Here is a 17,126-nt window from a genome sequence, read left to right as displayed (position 1 = left end):
GTCATACAAATTACAAAACTTTTTGTGATGTGCACAGCTCTTCAGTAGGAGCTAGACTGGAATATACCTATTTGTAGGGATTTTGTCATTAAGTAGGCTTTGATCTTGTCCAGGGAAAGTGTACAGATTGCTTATATACCGGTACATGTTATGTAAGCTGCATAGGAATGGCCATGCTGTGTGCTAGTAACAAGCATTTGTCAGCATAATTTGAATTTAATTTGAATAACTGACCAGAAAATTAAGACACTCTTAATTTCGGTACCAGTTTTTTTTCCCACCATTTTTTCAGTGCTTCTCACAATTCCTTTGAAGTCTGAGATTTGGTAAGAGTGATCTGCTTTTCATGTCACCATTTACAGTGGGATACCTCTTCTTCTGCTTTCCTCTTCTTGGCTAAAATTATGGGTGCTTCAATACAACAAAATCAAAGTGTGGCTGGAGTGTTGCTGCCATCCATCCAGCCCCACTGTCAAAGAGCAATAAAGATGCAGTTGCCTTGGGTGTACCCAAGCACCTGAGTACGTTTGGATACTTGGGAGAATAAACTCCAAGAGCATGCTCTGGTTGCTAGAGACAGCTCCAAGTGATTTGGCAGCGTTGTTGCTGCTCTATTTTCAGTAGTCAGTTTTGAACTCCTTTTCCTATTTTGCCTGTTGTTTTGAACTGTGATGCCTTGGAGGCAACAAGAAGCTTCCGCTTTGTGCCAAGCTACTTCAGAGTTTTGGAGGAGTTGTTTGGGCAATGTGTGCTGTGCTGAACATCTACCTGCTCTGTAGAAAGGCTGTCCCCTCTGGTGAAATTGAACTTTACTCTGTGGAGTGACAATCTTTAAATTTTGTCTAGATATATTATGYGGCTGGTTCTTCAAGGTTTTGCTATCTGAGGACAAAATAAGCCTAGTCAAGTGACATTTTATTCCTTTGCCTGGAAATAGGTCTGCTTTAATAGCTTCTTGCTGTTTGTTGCCATTCTGCAGTGATCACTTCATCGTCCACCAGGGAATACACAGTGACGGAGCCAGAAAGGGATGGGATTGCTTCYTCATACACGGCTGCCTATCAGTGGCGACAAACCATCTCCTTTGATGAATGCATTCATGATGACTCTCACCATGCTGCTTCTGCTACTCAGCAGCTCTCAGTAGACAGTGTGTTTGTCTTGTATAACAAAGATGAGCAGATTCTGCGATATGCCATGAGTAATTCCATTGGCCCAATCAGTGGTATGTATGAATTGGAAATCTTTTTTTCTTCTCTTTTGAGAATAGTTGAGAGCCAAGCTCCTATAATCTTCTATCTTAACTTAGCTAGGTGCTAATTAATTAAATTTATTAGTTGCATAGGTCCTTGAAAGTCTGGTTCCATCCATTAAGAAGAAAAATAACCCTGTTGAAGGGTGTATTTTTACTTGGGGAAGGAAAACTAAGGGATTTTCTCCTCTTGAAAACCTGTGGAGTTTGTGTGCCACATTGGCTTGAATCTAATGCTGTTTGGATGCATGGAATGTATCATTGATTTTTACCTGAATTATAGTTCCTTTATGAATATTTTCTTTTTTGCATTGATAGAACAAAGGTTAAAACAGGGCAATAAGGTCTGCTATTGGAAGGACTACTTTCTATAGTTCATCTTGAAACATGACATTATATCTTTGGAAGTTAGACAGCTTATGAAATGTCTTGCTGGGATTAGCTGAAAACTTGCCAGCATTTTGTCAGTGTGTTTCCTTAATTTGCAGTTGTTCTGTGTGTTTTTTTTTTTTTTTTCCCCTCCATGAAAAGGTTGCTTGTGAGTCTGTTTCCGTTTTTTTCCCAAATGCATTAAAATCAGAAGAAAGCAAAGGAACAATTTGATAATGCATGCCAAATGAGCACAGGAACCCTGTATCCTTCCTTTTTATCTATCTATGTATTTATCTATCTGTCTATTTTTATTCTAAAGATAAAGTTTGACTAATTACAATGAACAAAATGGGCATTAAGAATCATATTTGGGGCCTGGAGTCAGGTATCTTTGTCAGTTTTGGGGGGTTATGTTTGTTTGTTTGCTTGTTTGTTTTTTAACACTCAAYAATTCTTTGCAGAAGTAACAAAGAATATGGGTGCTGTTGTCATATTTGAGACCTGTGTCCTGCATATTGCCTGGAAGGCCCCCTCTTCCTGGTGCAAAACATGTCCTTTTTCTTTATTTGACATGTACTACAARCAATCGTCTGGGCTGTGTCTTTATCCTTCTACTTGGACAGAGTCATTACAGCTAAATGTGATCTCTCTYGACAGATGGTTCTGCTGATATTAACCGAAATCCTTGCTACACTGGTACCCATAACTGTGATACCAATGCAATATGTCGTCCAGGAACAGGGAATCGTTTCTTCTGTGAATGTTCAGTTGGCTTTCGTGGAGATGGACAAGTTTGTTATGGTATGAGGAGCATTTCATTACAAAATAAATGACAGCTAACACAGAATCTGGTTTCTTTGGAGTGTATTGACCTTCAGGACTAGCTATTCCAGTAAAATGAACTGTCCTAAGAGATTGATTTGGGGGGAGATAGTTTAGAGGGATGCTGAAACAGCTGGCCTATCTGAATAAGCAATTTAAAAAAATTGGTCCCTCTGGAGGGTCACCTTGAGTATTTCTTGCTAGCCTACAAGGCATCGTTCATAGCTAATTCCTATTTTCATAAAAATTGTAAGAACTTACCTGTGAGAATTTTACTGCTCAGTAAAATCTGGTTAAAATTGGTCTGCTAAATTAGAAGTTGTTGAGGGAGAGGAGGAATGGCGTATGCACGTGCATACAGAGCACAGGCATGTAGGATACAGGGCTGTGATGGAACCCCTTGAAACCATCTAACCAGAAACTTCCTTTCAAGGAATCTTTTATTCAYAAGCTCTGTATAGCATTCTTGTTGCCTAAAATCTTCTCTCTATACTATAATGACAGGATTTTGTAATAGTTACAGAAAAAGTTAAAGTTCCACTTATTTTCTGGCATCTGTGTTGAATGCAGCATTGTAATAACTGGAATCCTTACAATAATCTAGATGTTGATGAATGCTCAGAGCAACCAGCATTATGTGGCATTAATGCAGTATGCAGTAACCAGCCAGGAACCTACCGATGTGAGTGTGTTGATGGATACCAGTTTGCAGAAGATGGACAGACGTGTGTTGGTGAGTTTCAGACTTCTTAAAGCGCTGCCTGACTGGTTTTGGGTTGTGCTTCATCTAGCAGAACCAGAAGACAGAGCTTCTAGAAGCTGTTCTACTTCTAGCTTGAGTTGAATTTAGGARTTTGTGCAGCAGTTATTGATTACAATCCGTTAGGTAACCAAAGAAGGTGCCTACAGTACTTTTGTTTTCCTCTCATAAAAATTGCCCATTCATGCTCTGTCCATATATAAAACAGAATTGTTTATGGAATGCTTCTACCTTTTCTGTACCATTATTTAGCTTCAGATTTCACACAGAAGTGAAATTCAAATTTGTAAAAGAAAAAAGTTAATAGGAGCCATTAATTTGCCCTCATTTCACAGCATCTCAGTCTCAAGACTAGGTTGCATTTAATACACCATCGCTTTAAATAATTTTCTGTAGTCCTGAGCTTTGGCTTTTTGGGATTTTGTAGTTTTTTTTTTATCTCTCTTTGTTAATTCTAATTCCAAATAAATGTTTATGATTYATCATTTAAACAGGGCAGTGCCCAGGTCAAAACAAGTGTGTCTAAGTTATATGCAGGTTTATACTGAAGTGATGATTAACTATACTGAAAAGAAATTATAACTACAGATTATTTCACTGTTAAAATCTTTGAGGTTCTGAGGAAACCTGGCTGGTGTAATAATGGACTATTAAAACTCCAAATTCAGTAGTTGTCACTGAATTATGTTTATTTAGTGTTTTAAAAACATTTCTCTAGGAGAAGCCTGAGTTAACCTGTACTTGCTGGATAAGATTATCTTACCAAGGGCTCTTTTTTCTTATTTGTTCTGAGTTTTTTTCCCACTAAAATTGTAAAAATTCCATGTAGTAGCTACAGAGTTTGAAGCTGTTTATGTGGAATGTGTATTGCAAATTTTCCTTATAGAGGGAAAAYCGTTGAGCTTTACCCTAGTGAACATAAAGCTGATTCTTTTGGGTGTCAGTTACATTGCAAGTATCAAAGGCTATAAAACCCCCAAAATCTACAAATGGCAGATTTGAAGAAAGGGTTATGACTCTTCTGCAAGAGCTCCAACTGTTTCCCCCCCCCCCATTTCACTGTTAAATAATATTTAAGGCAGGGTGTCCTGCCTACTTCCAGTCTGGAAGTCTCCTCATTGGGAAAATTTCTCTGGTCAAAGAGGAYAGGAGATTATCTTTTTGTAATTAAAATTTTTGTCTTAGTTTTGCAGACTGGCAGTTTTCATAAACACTTATTTTTGTGTCATACTCTCCATACCTGATATCAAGGGACATGTGAAAAAGTTTTTAAAATGCAAAAAACAATTGCATGCTTTCAAAGCCTTGGTTTTACTATTCCATATATGGCAAGCCCTTTCAGCCTCATTTTATTTTAAAATAGGCTTTATTTTTTTCCCCATAATTCTCTGRTTGGTATATCTCTTGATAACAAGACCTGTACACACTATTCCAGTGTGATTGTACCAATTCCTCTTTCTCTTGGAAATAACTGAAACGGGTGAGGGTCACCTTTGCTTCTTTCATGACTGTTTCATGGTGGTAGCTCAGCTAACCTGTGATCAGCTAATTTGTTCAGCTCATCATACCTGTTCCCAAATGAAGAGCCTCCATCTTACATCAGGAAGTTGCATTACTTCCCCTAGGTGTGTGACCTTGCATGCTGTGTATTACATTCCAGCGCAAGTCCATCTCTCTCGTCCAGTAGGAATTACCATTTGCATCTGCTCACGTGCACCCTGACCCTCCCCTTTATTGCAGAGCATTTGGAAAAAGCAACTTCTGCTGAGACAGTGGARGGGGTAGGGTGCAATGTGAAAGAAGAGCGTTATATTCTTTCCATTATATCCACCACTGCCCTTTTGACACTTCAACCTGAAAGGACTCCTTCTCTCCAGCCATGACCTCACTGGCTTCATTCTACCACTTCCCTGTGAATCTGACACACTTGTTCCAAATGCTATGYAATTCCTTGCTTAGTTTGAATGATTTCAGTATGATTGCTTCCTTCAATCAAAACCAAACTTTGCATCCGTAAGACTGAGTAAGCAGAAGATGAACTGTATTTTCCCAGCAGGCTGAAAAGAAATGTTTTGGTGTTCTTGTCCCCCTTCCCGYAGAGGGGTGCTTTACAGCTCATAGACAACATGAACTCCTGAAGAGGCAGCAGTTACCATCTTTGTGCTTTTGTTGCTTGCTTTGGGATACCAGGTCTGACTCAGCTTTTTTAGAACTGCAGCTTTTTCATACTAGCTCTGTGAATCACCAAATGGTGCGAGAGAGTTGTAAATAAGTGCTGTTCTGTATTTGTAGACTGCAGAATAGAAGGACACAGGGACTTATTAGGAACTAATAATCTAAAATGAGTGCTTTTAAAATGCAGTTCTAAATAGGTAATTTTGTAGTCTAAAACTTACTTCATCAAGTGGAACAGATCTCCTAAATGATTTTAACAATGTTGCCTCCCCCAGAGAAATGGAGAAAATAATCTTGCAATTGTAGCAAGATCTGAAAGCAGTTTTGTTATTTTCATGCTGATACTGTGGTAGTTTCCGTCCATGTATGTGATGGAAGGAGCATTGTAGAGTCTGGTCTCAGCATCTGACAGCTCTTAGTGACAACTATGTAAAGAAAGCCTCAGTGACTTTTTGCTATAGCAGCTGAAAGTCTATTCCTAGATGCATATGCTGCAGACTTGTGTATTTCTGGGTTCAAGAATTTTGTGATATTTTGCCCCCCTTCTCTCTCTTTTTTTTTTCCCTTCCCTAATATCATGGTCTCCTTTACTCTTCCTTGGCTTATCAGGTAAGCATGGGGAGAGTTCTGGAGAGTAGCTGAAACATTTTTGTGTGTAAAACAATGAAATGCTTTCAGAGTCACTGCTGTCAACACTGAGAAAGTAAGTTATGAAAAGCTGCAGGACTGGCCCCAGCTGCCTTAATTAGTCAAAATCTCTCCATTAGTTGACAAATGTGTTTATCTCCGATTGAGTGAGTCATAGYTCCTATTTGTTGCCAAGTGACAACAACCCTGGGTCAATGCTAGGTTAGTGTAGCAGGATATCTAATAATTCCCAGAGCAGTAAACTGGCCACTTAGCTAGTATGTGAGGTATCTCTGTGAGATTCCTTACATTTCTTCATCCAGGACTCTCTTGTATAAACAAAAGTATCTTGGATGTTAGAGTCTGTGACTGTGGTAGCCTTTCTCCCGTACTGCATGTTAACAAACATTTGTGCAAAGCTGAGAGGAGTCAGGCCCTTGCTTTAACAGTGTTAAACATGTAGCATGAGTGGAAAGGGAGATCTCAGCATAAAAACCTTTCCCCTTCTCTTTTGTATGCTTTCATGGCTGTTCTCTCTCTACAAAGATATTACAAGCTTCAGAGTTTGAGGAGGGAAATCCAAATGTTCATCTCTCTTTTCTTTTTTCTTTTTTTTATTTTTAATGCGTATTACCTGCAGCTGTTGAATATACCATAAACCATTGTCAGACAGGCACACACAACTGCGAYATTCCTCAGCGTGCCCAGTGTGTGTACACCGGAGGGTCTGCCTACATCTGCTCGTGTCTCCCTGGCTTCTCTGGTGATGGGCGTGCCTGTGAGGGTGGGTAGCACTCTTTCTTGTGTGTGTGTGTTTTTTTAATGCTCTTTATTATGCAGCTTGGCTGGTTATTGCAATGTCCTGTAGTTACTTCTGATTTAATATAGGAAATGTCATAGCTTAAGCCCCCCAGGCAAGCACTGCATTAAGCTCTTGTCCTTTCCTCTCTCCATGTTTGAATTCACTCTTCAATATTTGTGCTACAGGTGGTCAGAGATGAGGTAGGTATAAAAATTGGAGCAGTTGCAGTTAGCAGATCAGATTGTCATCTGCTGGAACTGTTTGCACTAGGCTGGTTTATATTATTAAGGTAATGCTTAGAATTCTGAATTTGTGGAAATACTATACTGTGTTTCATTTCTTTAGGTAGAGCTGCTTCCCTGCTACACTCCAGCTGACATGTTGGAAATCTTGCTATCCAAATTCTAKCCCTCTCTCTCTGTTTATTGGTCTGTACCTTGCAAAACATGGGCAAGTTATTCTAGAATACTGTGAGTTAACAGTGCTAGTTACTCATCAACATTGTTCATTTAAGAATAAGAGGATGCAGGGATTTAAGAGCTAGAATCTAAAATACGTGCATACTTTTTTTCTTAATGTTTCTGTACAGATGTTCTTCCAAATTCTAATAATTCTACATAAGTTTATAATTCTAATCAGATAACTGTTCTTCCTGACAAACAATAACTTACAAATTATAGTGATTAATTAAAGTACAAGTCTGTTGTATGACATTCAGGCACCTATTTAAGGTTATCTGAAATTGATCTTTTATCTTACAGATATAGATGAATGTCAGCAGGGCCGCTGTCATCCAGATGCCTTCTGCTACAACACACCAGGGTCCTTCAGTTGCCACTGTAAGGCAGGTTATCGTGGGGATGGTTTCCGGTGTGTGTTAGGAGGTAAAATTTTATAGTTCTTGAAAGTAGGACCGGAAATATAATTTGGRAATTGGATGACATGTTAATTTGGTTTTGAACTTCACCATGCTGGTGTTAAAATCTGTTGCTTGGCTACTATCTCTTTTCCTGCTCAATATCCCCTGTATTATGTTTTAATTGTTCTATTCCCAGCTGTCCTTGGTTCCAAAGTAGTGGTGTTTTTTTTTTTTATTACATTACATAAATATTTGGCAACTGACTGATTCTTTGAATTCTTTGTTGCATTTCATTTACATTAACAACAGTTCCAGATGTTTTGGGGCAAGGGGCTACTGTGTATGCAGAAGAATTACAAGAAGAAAGTAAAGGATAAGACCAGAGTACCCGCACTGGTGTTTTCAGTTGGATCTAGATGCCTGACTCGAGTTTCTAAATAACATCTAGATGTTCCTGTTTTCACTCAGCAGAAGGTTTTTCACCCCCCTGCATTTCTGGTCTTGCGTGTATGCCCTGCAGTTTGGGCCCTGAAGTATTAAACTCCTGATCTTGAAGGCATGCTAAAAGTAAGAAGTAAAGAACACTGAAGCACGAAGTAGTCTTGCTGTGGTTACTTTCATTCAAAAGTGTGGCAAAACCAGGAGACAGTACCCAAGTTTTGCAGAATAGTGCATGCTCTCATTCAGGAAATAAGGCCTAATTTCTGAGCAGATTCAAACCCACTTTTCCTGCTTTCTAACAGTCTTGCTGCCAGACAGAAGACCTTGTGTAGATCGCAACTCTGAACTATGCRGCCAAGAGTACAGAAGTCGTAGGACCAGAAGGAAAGAAAGCAAGAATTAGTGTATCTGAGTAGGCTGTCTTTATGAATCCACCTCTGCATTGTAGTCTTAATGATGTCCAAAGTCCATATCTTCATGACACAACATCATTACCTGCTGTGTAGCTGGAACATACTTTCTTTCTTTGTCCCTCTGCCTGCCACCGTCATCCCTAATTCTGAAGCTTTTACTTTTTTTGCACAATTGGGGACTAATGCCTTGAACCAAAAGAACAGATGAGCATTCATTGGAAAGGCAAAAAATAATTGCAAGGTGATTTCTGTTTATAGATCCTATTTATAGGACGCTTCCTCACGTGCTGAGCAGCACATRTGGTATGTCAAATCATCCAATGTCTGTAGATTTTTCTCTTTCTTTCATAGGTAGGCTTCAGGAGGTTTTGCAGCATTTAGTTCTAAAGCTATAGGTTTTGTCACTTTATGCCAGTCTTTCAATGTTATTTTAACTTATTTTTCATGCATGAATGCCCATTTGTATTTTTCATTTTAATGTCAGATGAATGGAGAATTACCTAGTATTTCTGGCCTCTGTTAAAATATTTCTCCAACAAACCTGCAGATAAACCTGCAGGGTAATTCTTTCTAAAGGAGGAACTTGATGTGGATAGCTTGAAGCAAAATCAGACTGTAAAGCTTACAGTTCTTCAGTAACATTTGCAGAGGCAGAAGTATTTTGTCTGRCACATCCTCTTTCCTGTAGCTGAAATGGGTGATTTGGTAGACTGTGATACTTTAAACAAATTAATTTTATTACYACGATATATTTAATTTTTTCTGCATATAAATGATAGTATATTTAAGCTTTTTCATTGAAAACAACATCTTTTTGCATATGGTAGTGTATCTATTTAACTGCTAAGTACAGTCTACTAGTTCGTAGTAGCTTTATATTTTTACTGTAGATTTCTTGATTTTTTTTCCATGTGCAATTGTACCTTGAGTGTGGATCTCTCCCAAAATGGTATTAATAACAAATTGTTTTGGAGGGCTTTGTATCTATTTGTTCAATGGGAGGGGATCTGCCAGGTTTTGTTGATATATACCTTTTTTTTTTTTTTTTTTTTAATTCTGTTGTATACTACCAGTGAAACAGGCTTTAGAAACACTTATATCAGTTGATTCTATTCATGAAATGCTGTGAGCAGAAAAACTTGGTAGATAAGAAATCTCACTTTTGCTGACTCCTGTACAGGAAACTATCACCTGTGCTAGTCTGCATCGATGGCAGTGTTCAGAATAAACTTAGCTGCTCTTCCCTCAGAGGAGAGGTAATGGAACAACAGCTGCCCTTGAGATGTCATCTATTGCTAAAGCAATATGTACTTTTACAAGTATATATCCAACAATCCAGCAGCTAATCATTTCTTGTAGTTAGGCTCAAAATATACTTTCTAAGGACTAATGAAAAGCGACTTAGTTTATTTTAGCACCTAATTTGCAAAGCAATTTCTAGGATGGAGCTTCCAGATGATAGTCTTTTGTATTCAACTTTAATTAGAGGCTCTTTCTTCTCCTCTTTGTCTGCTAATTTTTTAAATTTAATTAGCCTCAGCCAGGTCACTGAAATCCTGGTTGTTAACAACATGGAAAACTTTTATTAATCCAAATACTTGGTTCTTTTTACTCTATCTTTCTACAAAGCATGTGTACAATTGCTATATGCATGGTATCTTTATTATTTTATGAAGCATATTGTTAAATATAGCTACTGCTGAACAGGAACTCTTAAGTACATTTGACAAGTAAAATGAGTTCAAGTTGCATATTTTGGTCTTGCATCAGAAATTTACAAAAAAAAAATCWGTTTTGGTCTTAGAAATTGCTTTTCAAGTCTTGTAGTCAAAATACTAAGGAAAATGTCTGTAGTATTACAGTTGTTCTAGAGTACGCCAGTGGGTTAATGAAAGAGTTAATGATGTTGGAATGTCCCACTGCTTGCAACTATTAAGAATGTCTGTACTTCATTATTTCCTCACGCTTCATTTTTCCGTTTCAAAAAACCAGATGTCTGAGTGTTTCTACCCCTGCAGACCCCAGACACTGTTTACTAAACAGAAACAAATCCAGATTGTTAGACAGGGGTATGGCCCTTAAGAGCCCTACGCTAGTCCTGCTAGTCTGTATACAATCCATTTCACATGAGAAATGCACTTAGGGAGCAACATTGTAAGTGAAGGATTGCAAAGCAAAATGAACGGACAAAGGGAAGTGTGTTATTTCTTTACTTCTGTTTTTACCTCTTGTTTTATTGGCAATGTCTGAGAACACCAATTAAAAATCCTAGTATAGCTTCTTGTGATATGTGAGGAATGAAGTGATTCAAGTTAGAAATTTAAAAGTACTCTTTGATTATGGATAAARTTTTAAAGCACTTCTGTAGCTTTAGCTTTCCAGTGTAAACCTGTTTGAGTAGCTATATCAAGTCTTTACAAATTTTTGAATGATATAACAAAACTAAATAATTGAATTTAGTATAGTGTATCAGACTGTGATTCCTTCTGCAAAGTGGAAAGGAAGATGTCCTGTACATCCCTGTTTCTCACCCTTTATTCTCAGCCTCAGTCTTTCTAGAAAAATCCATAAACTATCTTGTGCAGTGCTGCTGCAAGAGCTTTCCTTCATGACCAGAAAGACTTTGAATGTTCATATATGGCTTTTATTTTTTCCACATTCTATGTTTTTTGCTTACGTGGGGAATTTGTATATGCATATTTTTAGTCTGACCCACTTTCAGTCTTGATGCTATTTTCCATTCATTTTTTTCAAGTTCCATGATATACTTTAGTGACTTTTAAATTCTAGATCGCTAATGGTGGGTTACAAAGCAGATGCAAAAAATTGTCTAAAACGTAGTATAACAATTTAATTTTCTGAGGAAAGCAGTTCATTTTGCTGTAGTTCAAAATGCACAATCCTGTGTATCTAGTCCAACTTGTGTGTAATGTGGTCCATGAAACAGTACTTCTTTGTCTGGCTCACGATCCCTGTTCTGAACTACAGCTTCTCTTTTAGGGGGAATTTTCTGTACACTGGTTCAAATTTTGACTAATATGTTGAACTTTGGATATCAGAACTGGATACAGTAATCCATGAATTGTCTCACAAATCTCATGTACAGCAATAACATTGCTTCTCCATACCTGTATAGTGTTCCCCCTGTATATGCTGAATTCTTTTTTTATATCCTCTCACACTCCCTATGGCATTCAGCTGAGTGGTAACATTGAACTGACTGTCTTCTGATAGCTTTTTCTTAGTCATCATTTTCCAAGAAAAGTCTCCATGTTTAGAAGCTGGTCTACACAGTATATTCCTAGAAGTATAACTTTCCATTTGACTGTGTGAAATGACCTGGTGATTTAATGAGCTCAGTTTATCTAGTCACCAGGTCATGTCATTCTCATCTTTTGCAGCTTATTTGTCTTCTATAAATCATGCAAACTATGTTTGTATATATTCCTCTAGAATCCTAATGAAGAAATTAAATTTCTTAATAAAGAAATTTAAAACCAAGACTAAAATAAGGTGGAAATTTACTGAAGATACCAACACTTCATCATATTTGCCCATTGACTCAGGTGTTTTTCAGGTTTTAATCAGTTATTGAATTGAGGTAACCTATAGTATAGTGCTCTGTTTAAAAAAAATAACACGGTCTTGTATGCCCAAGTAGAATGCCATATAGAAATACAAATGGAGCCTTGAAGTAGGTATGACTTAATTTCCATTTTCTAGAATCAGAAATAGTAGTAGCTGTAACAACACAGTTATACCAGGTAAATATTATTTGCTCTTGACTCCTATTGTAGTTAGTGGAAGTTTCCGTTATATAAGAGTCAAAAAGATCAGAAAACTTTCCCTAATGTTAATTGTTTTGCATCTTTGAAGAACTTCAATTAGATGAAATATTGCTATGTTTATATAAAAGAAGAAGCATTAAGAACCTTTATCAGACTGGTGTGCTGAAGGAAAGAAAAATTACTAGACATAGTGTCTGTCTGGAAGCTGATTTATAAAGTAGCCCCTGTACTACCTAAATACAGGCCAACTCTTGCTGTATGTTTTGTCTAACTTGTACTGTTAACTTGTCAAGGGAAGGAATGTACTGTATTTATTGTGTCAATCCCATCTTTCAAATTTAGTCATAGCTAGCCTCCTTTCAGACAGTTAATTAAAACAATGTAAGGTTTGCAAAATCGGATCATCATGTCTTAAGAGCACTGAGAAAATGTGTGACTATATAACCCGACTGTTCGTCACAACCAGCTGTCACCTGTATCTAAGTTTATTGTGCTTCCATTGCTCTATAGGCTACAATGCTGGTCTGGGTTTCAGCTTGCTTTCCGTTAGGTGTCTCTAGTTAAGCTAGCTGTTGAGACTGYCTTTATAGTGAGTGGAAATCTAAGCAGCAGTTAGTTCAGGGCTTGATTTAGCTGACTAGATGTCAATGTCTACTTCAGGATAACACGAATTGCCCCTGGATAATCTGCTATGTTGACTAGATTTCTCTCCTCTTCAGAGGAGACTGTGGCTGTGATGTAGGTACCCACACTTAGTCAGACTCCTCACTCCTAGTTGAGAACYCTAACTCTTAAGTTAAGAAGACTTTCTTGTGTGTGCTGACCCAGTGATGTCTGACTAACACATGCTCAAGGGAGCAGCTGCAGTGTGCCTAGAGATGCAGGGAAGATGCTGTTACAGGATGTGGGAGATGATTTTTACCATTTGCCTGGTAAAGGAGAGGTACATGCTCTCACTGCTAATCTCTTGGGTAAAAAGTGTTTAAGAAGGATTAACTACTTCCTTCCTCTGAATAGGTTTTGAGGAAAGTTTAGCAAAGATGTCTACCTGCAAATTAGTGAGCYGTAGCATGGAGCATAGTAATTTGTCCCATGATTCAGAAAGGAGGAGGAGAAAAAATACAATATGGATACTAAGCAAGTAGTTTAGACTGACATAACTTGTTAAGTCTTTTTTCCCCCAATTATAAGTGTAATATTAGCTAAATTCATGATTATTAATTGAAATTGGTGGAAAACAGCCTTGGAGGACTAGTTAAAATGACTGAGCCTCCATCAAATGGAAATGATGACACTGCTTTTATTTCTTTTCAGAATATTTATTTAAGGTAGACAACATATTGTGCTTTATACTGGTAATGTTTATCATAAATATATATAAGAAAAACTTTCAGCAGCAGGGATAGTAAGAGATCTAGTTACTACTGAAAGTGAGTGGAAATGGGTATTTAGCATCTTTTTATGCTGTAGAATATCTGTGTTAATAGGCTTTTAAAAAAGAAAAAAGTATAATATGCAGTCTTCTAGAAACAGAATTCTGACTTTGAAAACTAGTTTTTGACTAGTCTCTTGACTAGTTGCATAGGCAGGATATTTGTGAGGTGGGTTTGATCATTGCAATGTAGGTAATCTTCAAAACTTCCATCAGTATTCCTGTTTCAAATCTGCAGATATAAATGTGAGTTGTCTCGAAATTTGAACAGACATCAGTATTTCAAGTTCTTAGTTATAGGAGTATATTCTGTGTATAGTAGCTGAGTCCCAGCTGGGAGTTAATACATTTGTATGCATAGTTAATATCTGCTAACTCCTTCATAAAATTTATCTAATGTTCTTAATTTGAAAAATTGCAAGCCATTTATAAGATATTTGAGATTTTCTAATTCTGGGAGTTGGGGACAGGAAGGACAAATGGCCAGCTTCTAGACTTTTTTTTTTTTTTTTTTTTTTTATGCTGAGGAGGAGCTAATAGTGCATCTCAAAGATAACACAGATGGATTGCAAAACAAAACCAAGATGGGGTCAATTTACCAATACTCTGTACCCCCCTGCTTTCTCTTGTGAATGATGCACGTAATATGACCTCGAAAAGAGCAGTGTGGGAAAACTCTCTATTACTGGAATTCAGTACTTTTTGTCTTTTTCTTTTTTTATTTCATTGAATGCATGCAAATAAAGTATTAAGTAGATAATGAACGCCTTCCTTTGGGGTCTGGTTGTGTAGGTTGTCTCAAGGCTCCCAACAACCCACATTAAAGTTGAGGCCAAATATTTCAGTTGTTTAGAGTGAGCTGTTCTCCAGACATTTATATTTCTCTAATTGTGTCCAGGTGCATGAAACTTATCCAAAGCTTTTGCTTGCATAACTAGTGTAAATAAATAATAAAAAACACAACTATGCTGTTTTGTATTTATATGACTGTTACACCGCAGTAGTTCACAGGCATATGGGATTAGCTGTGTGTTCTACAGGGCTGGGTCTGGCTTGAGCCACACATAACTAATGCTATCTACCAATGCAGTCCACATATAAAAGCATGCAAGGAATAAATAGAACTGTGGTGTTTAAACCTCTTCATCAGGCAGTTTGCAGTAAGTATTTCTAACTGTCTACAGAAATCGTTGATAGGAAGAAGATAGTGTCATAATTACAGCTCTTTCTCTCCCAATGCACAGAGTGCTTCAAGGGTCTCAAGGGGAAGGTAGATCTGACCCAGATTTGGTTATCTGGAGAAGGGAAAAGGTTATATTAATAAATGTTTTAATTTCATCAGGCTGTTTGACATCTGGAAAGATGTATTGATCTAAAATTGTGTTCTCTATTGCATAAGGGATAGAAACACGCACACTCAGAGAAACATATGATACAAAATAGCTACATCACCTAAATGTATATTACTGTAGAGATTACAGAGGAAAGATTCGCTTCCAAGATCATCAGGAAGTTCAGAGATAATCGGTTCTTTTGATTTTGATTTTAAAAGTCTAGACTGAAAAAAAACATTTTCATATGTTGCTATGTGTACCATGCAGTGGACAATCTGTCCTTGCATTTCCTTTCTTTTGCCCAAAAATATGAAATGGATGCTCAAATTTGATGCCTAAACTTTCAAAATCCTAATGTGTGTCAGAGCAATGAGTTGTCACACTTCCCAATTCCTGTAGGGACATGGTGTCAGCCTCTTCTCATGATTTTTCTCATGTGACTCTGAACAGAGACTCCCCTTTGCACTACACAAAAAAGCTTTATCTACTGTATTGCCTGGCTAATTAGTCAAACTTTAGGACCTGTGAATAGATGCAAACTGATTGGGCATTGAGGTAGGCTTAGTTCAGCTCCATTCACATGTTTCTTGCTGATGTGCCCCAAAAGAAAAAGACAGGGATTTCCAGTTTTTGTTTAGGGCCCTATTGGGAAGGAAGCTGCAGAGAGGGCGACGTTGAATATGACATAAATTTAATGCAAACATGTCACATTTACATAGGGCAGAGTGTTCTTGAAGGTGCCCTGAAGGCATATGCCTTCAAGATTTGTAATGGTGCTGTGGTCCTTTGAAGATGAGGAATGCTTATGTTGTAATTTTGTTCCATTCATAATTAACCAGATATTAGTTAAAAATAAGAGTATTCATTGAACTGTATCTTTTCACAGAAGTAGAAAAGACCAAATGTCAGCATGAACAAGAACGAGCTCTTGGAAGCGGAGGCACTTTCTTCCCAAGAGAAACAAGAGTTGGTCAGTTCATTCCCCAGTGTGATGAGCATGGGAATTACCTACCCACTCAGTGCCATTCCAGCACAGGATATTGTTGGTGTGTGGATAGGGATGGAAATGAAATTGATGGCACCAGAAGTGGCCCAGGAGTTCAACCACCATGTAAGTGGTTAAAGCAGCTGTTTCTTGTGGTGATGTCTTTGTTGGGAGTGCATTGTTTCCCAAATGCAGGGCTTGGTCACATTCCTGAGATAGTGCTGGCTTAGGGCAAGCACTATCTGTTATCCCAGCAATCATACGCCTTGTGCATGTGCACTCCAGCCCTTTGGTAACTCCAAAGTATACTGTTCCTCTAGCTAGTGCATCTGGACAGCTGTAGTGAGCTCTGAATGAAATGGTTATCTATGTTCTTCCCTGCTTTAAAACCATTGGATTCTCTGTAGTTCCTGCCTTCTGGAAGCTGTGGCAAATATGAATGTATGGCAACTAACTATAACTTCTGGATACAAGGATCTTCCTACAGCTTCCTCACTTCAGCTGCAAAATAGCATGAATGTTCAAATAAGCTTTTTCAAACATTTGAAAGAAAGCAGTTAAAGAGCTAAGCAGAGTATTATGTCAGCTGCTTCTTCTCTGTCATCTAAGGAGAAAAATTCAGAAGCTTTCCTCATCTGATTACTGTTATTAGTTTTCACTTATAGGGCTGTTTCCTTCTAAGAGGTCTAGCTGTAATTGTGTCTCTGTAAGTAACATGGGGCCTTGTTATGTTGTACAAGCTAATCTTGTTTCCATCTGTTTCTTTCTTTATCAACAAGGTTTGAGCACAGCTGCTCCTCCTGTTGTTATTGGGCCCTCCGTTCGACCAGACACAATACCTCTCCCCCCTGGAACGCACTTGCTCTTTGCCCAAAGTGGGAAAATTGAACATGTTCCGCTAGAGGGAAACAGCATGAAGAAAAATGCAGCAAAAGCACTCTTGCATATTCCAGTAAGTGCTCTTCTATAAAGGGCCATGTGCTGTGCAAAGAACTGTAACAAAGATGAGAGATTTTGTTTTCTGTGTCATTTGATTATTTAAGTTCCAAACTCAGTTTTTACTC

The 17,126-nt window shown here is 37.8% G+C and overlaps 1 protein-coding gene across 1 annotated transcript in view; it reads left to right on the top strand.

Annotated features, from left to right (window-relative positions):
* Positions 1-17,126, top strand: part of NID1 (nidogen 1) — a 48,114-nt gene that overhangs the window by 15,933 nt on the left and 15,055 nt on the right. Inside the window, exons 8-14 of the mRNA XM_085315554.1 lie at positions 980-1,225; positions 2,282-2,425; positions 3,051-3,179; positions 6,649-6,792; positions 7,572-7,694; positions 15,964-16,188; positions 16,842-17,014. Coding sequence (XP_085171680.1) covers positions 980-1,225; positions 2,282-2,425; positions 3,051-3,179; positions 6,649-6,792; positions 7,572-7,694; positions 15,964-16,188; positions 16,842-17,014 — 1,184 coding nt within the window. The remainder of the gene's footprint in view (positions 1-979; positions 1,226-2,281; positions 2,426-3,050; positions 3,180-6,648; positions 6,793-7,571; positions 7,695-15,963; positions 16,189-16,841; positions 17,015-17,126) is intronic.

Source organism: Rhea americana, unplaced genomic scaffold (genome assembly GCF_003343005.1).
Source record: "Rhea americana isolate MKP2758 unplaced genomic scaffold, rheAme1 scaffold_43, whole genome shotgun sequence".
NCBI lineage: Eukaryota > Metazoa > Chordata > Aves > Rheiformes > Rheidae > Rhea > Rhea americana.
This window is presented reverse-complemented; position numbering and strand designations above follow the sequence as displayed.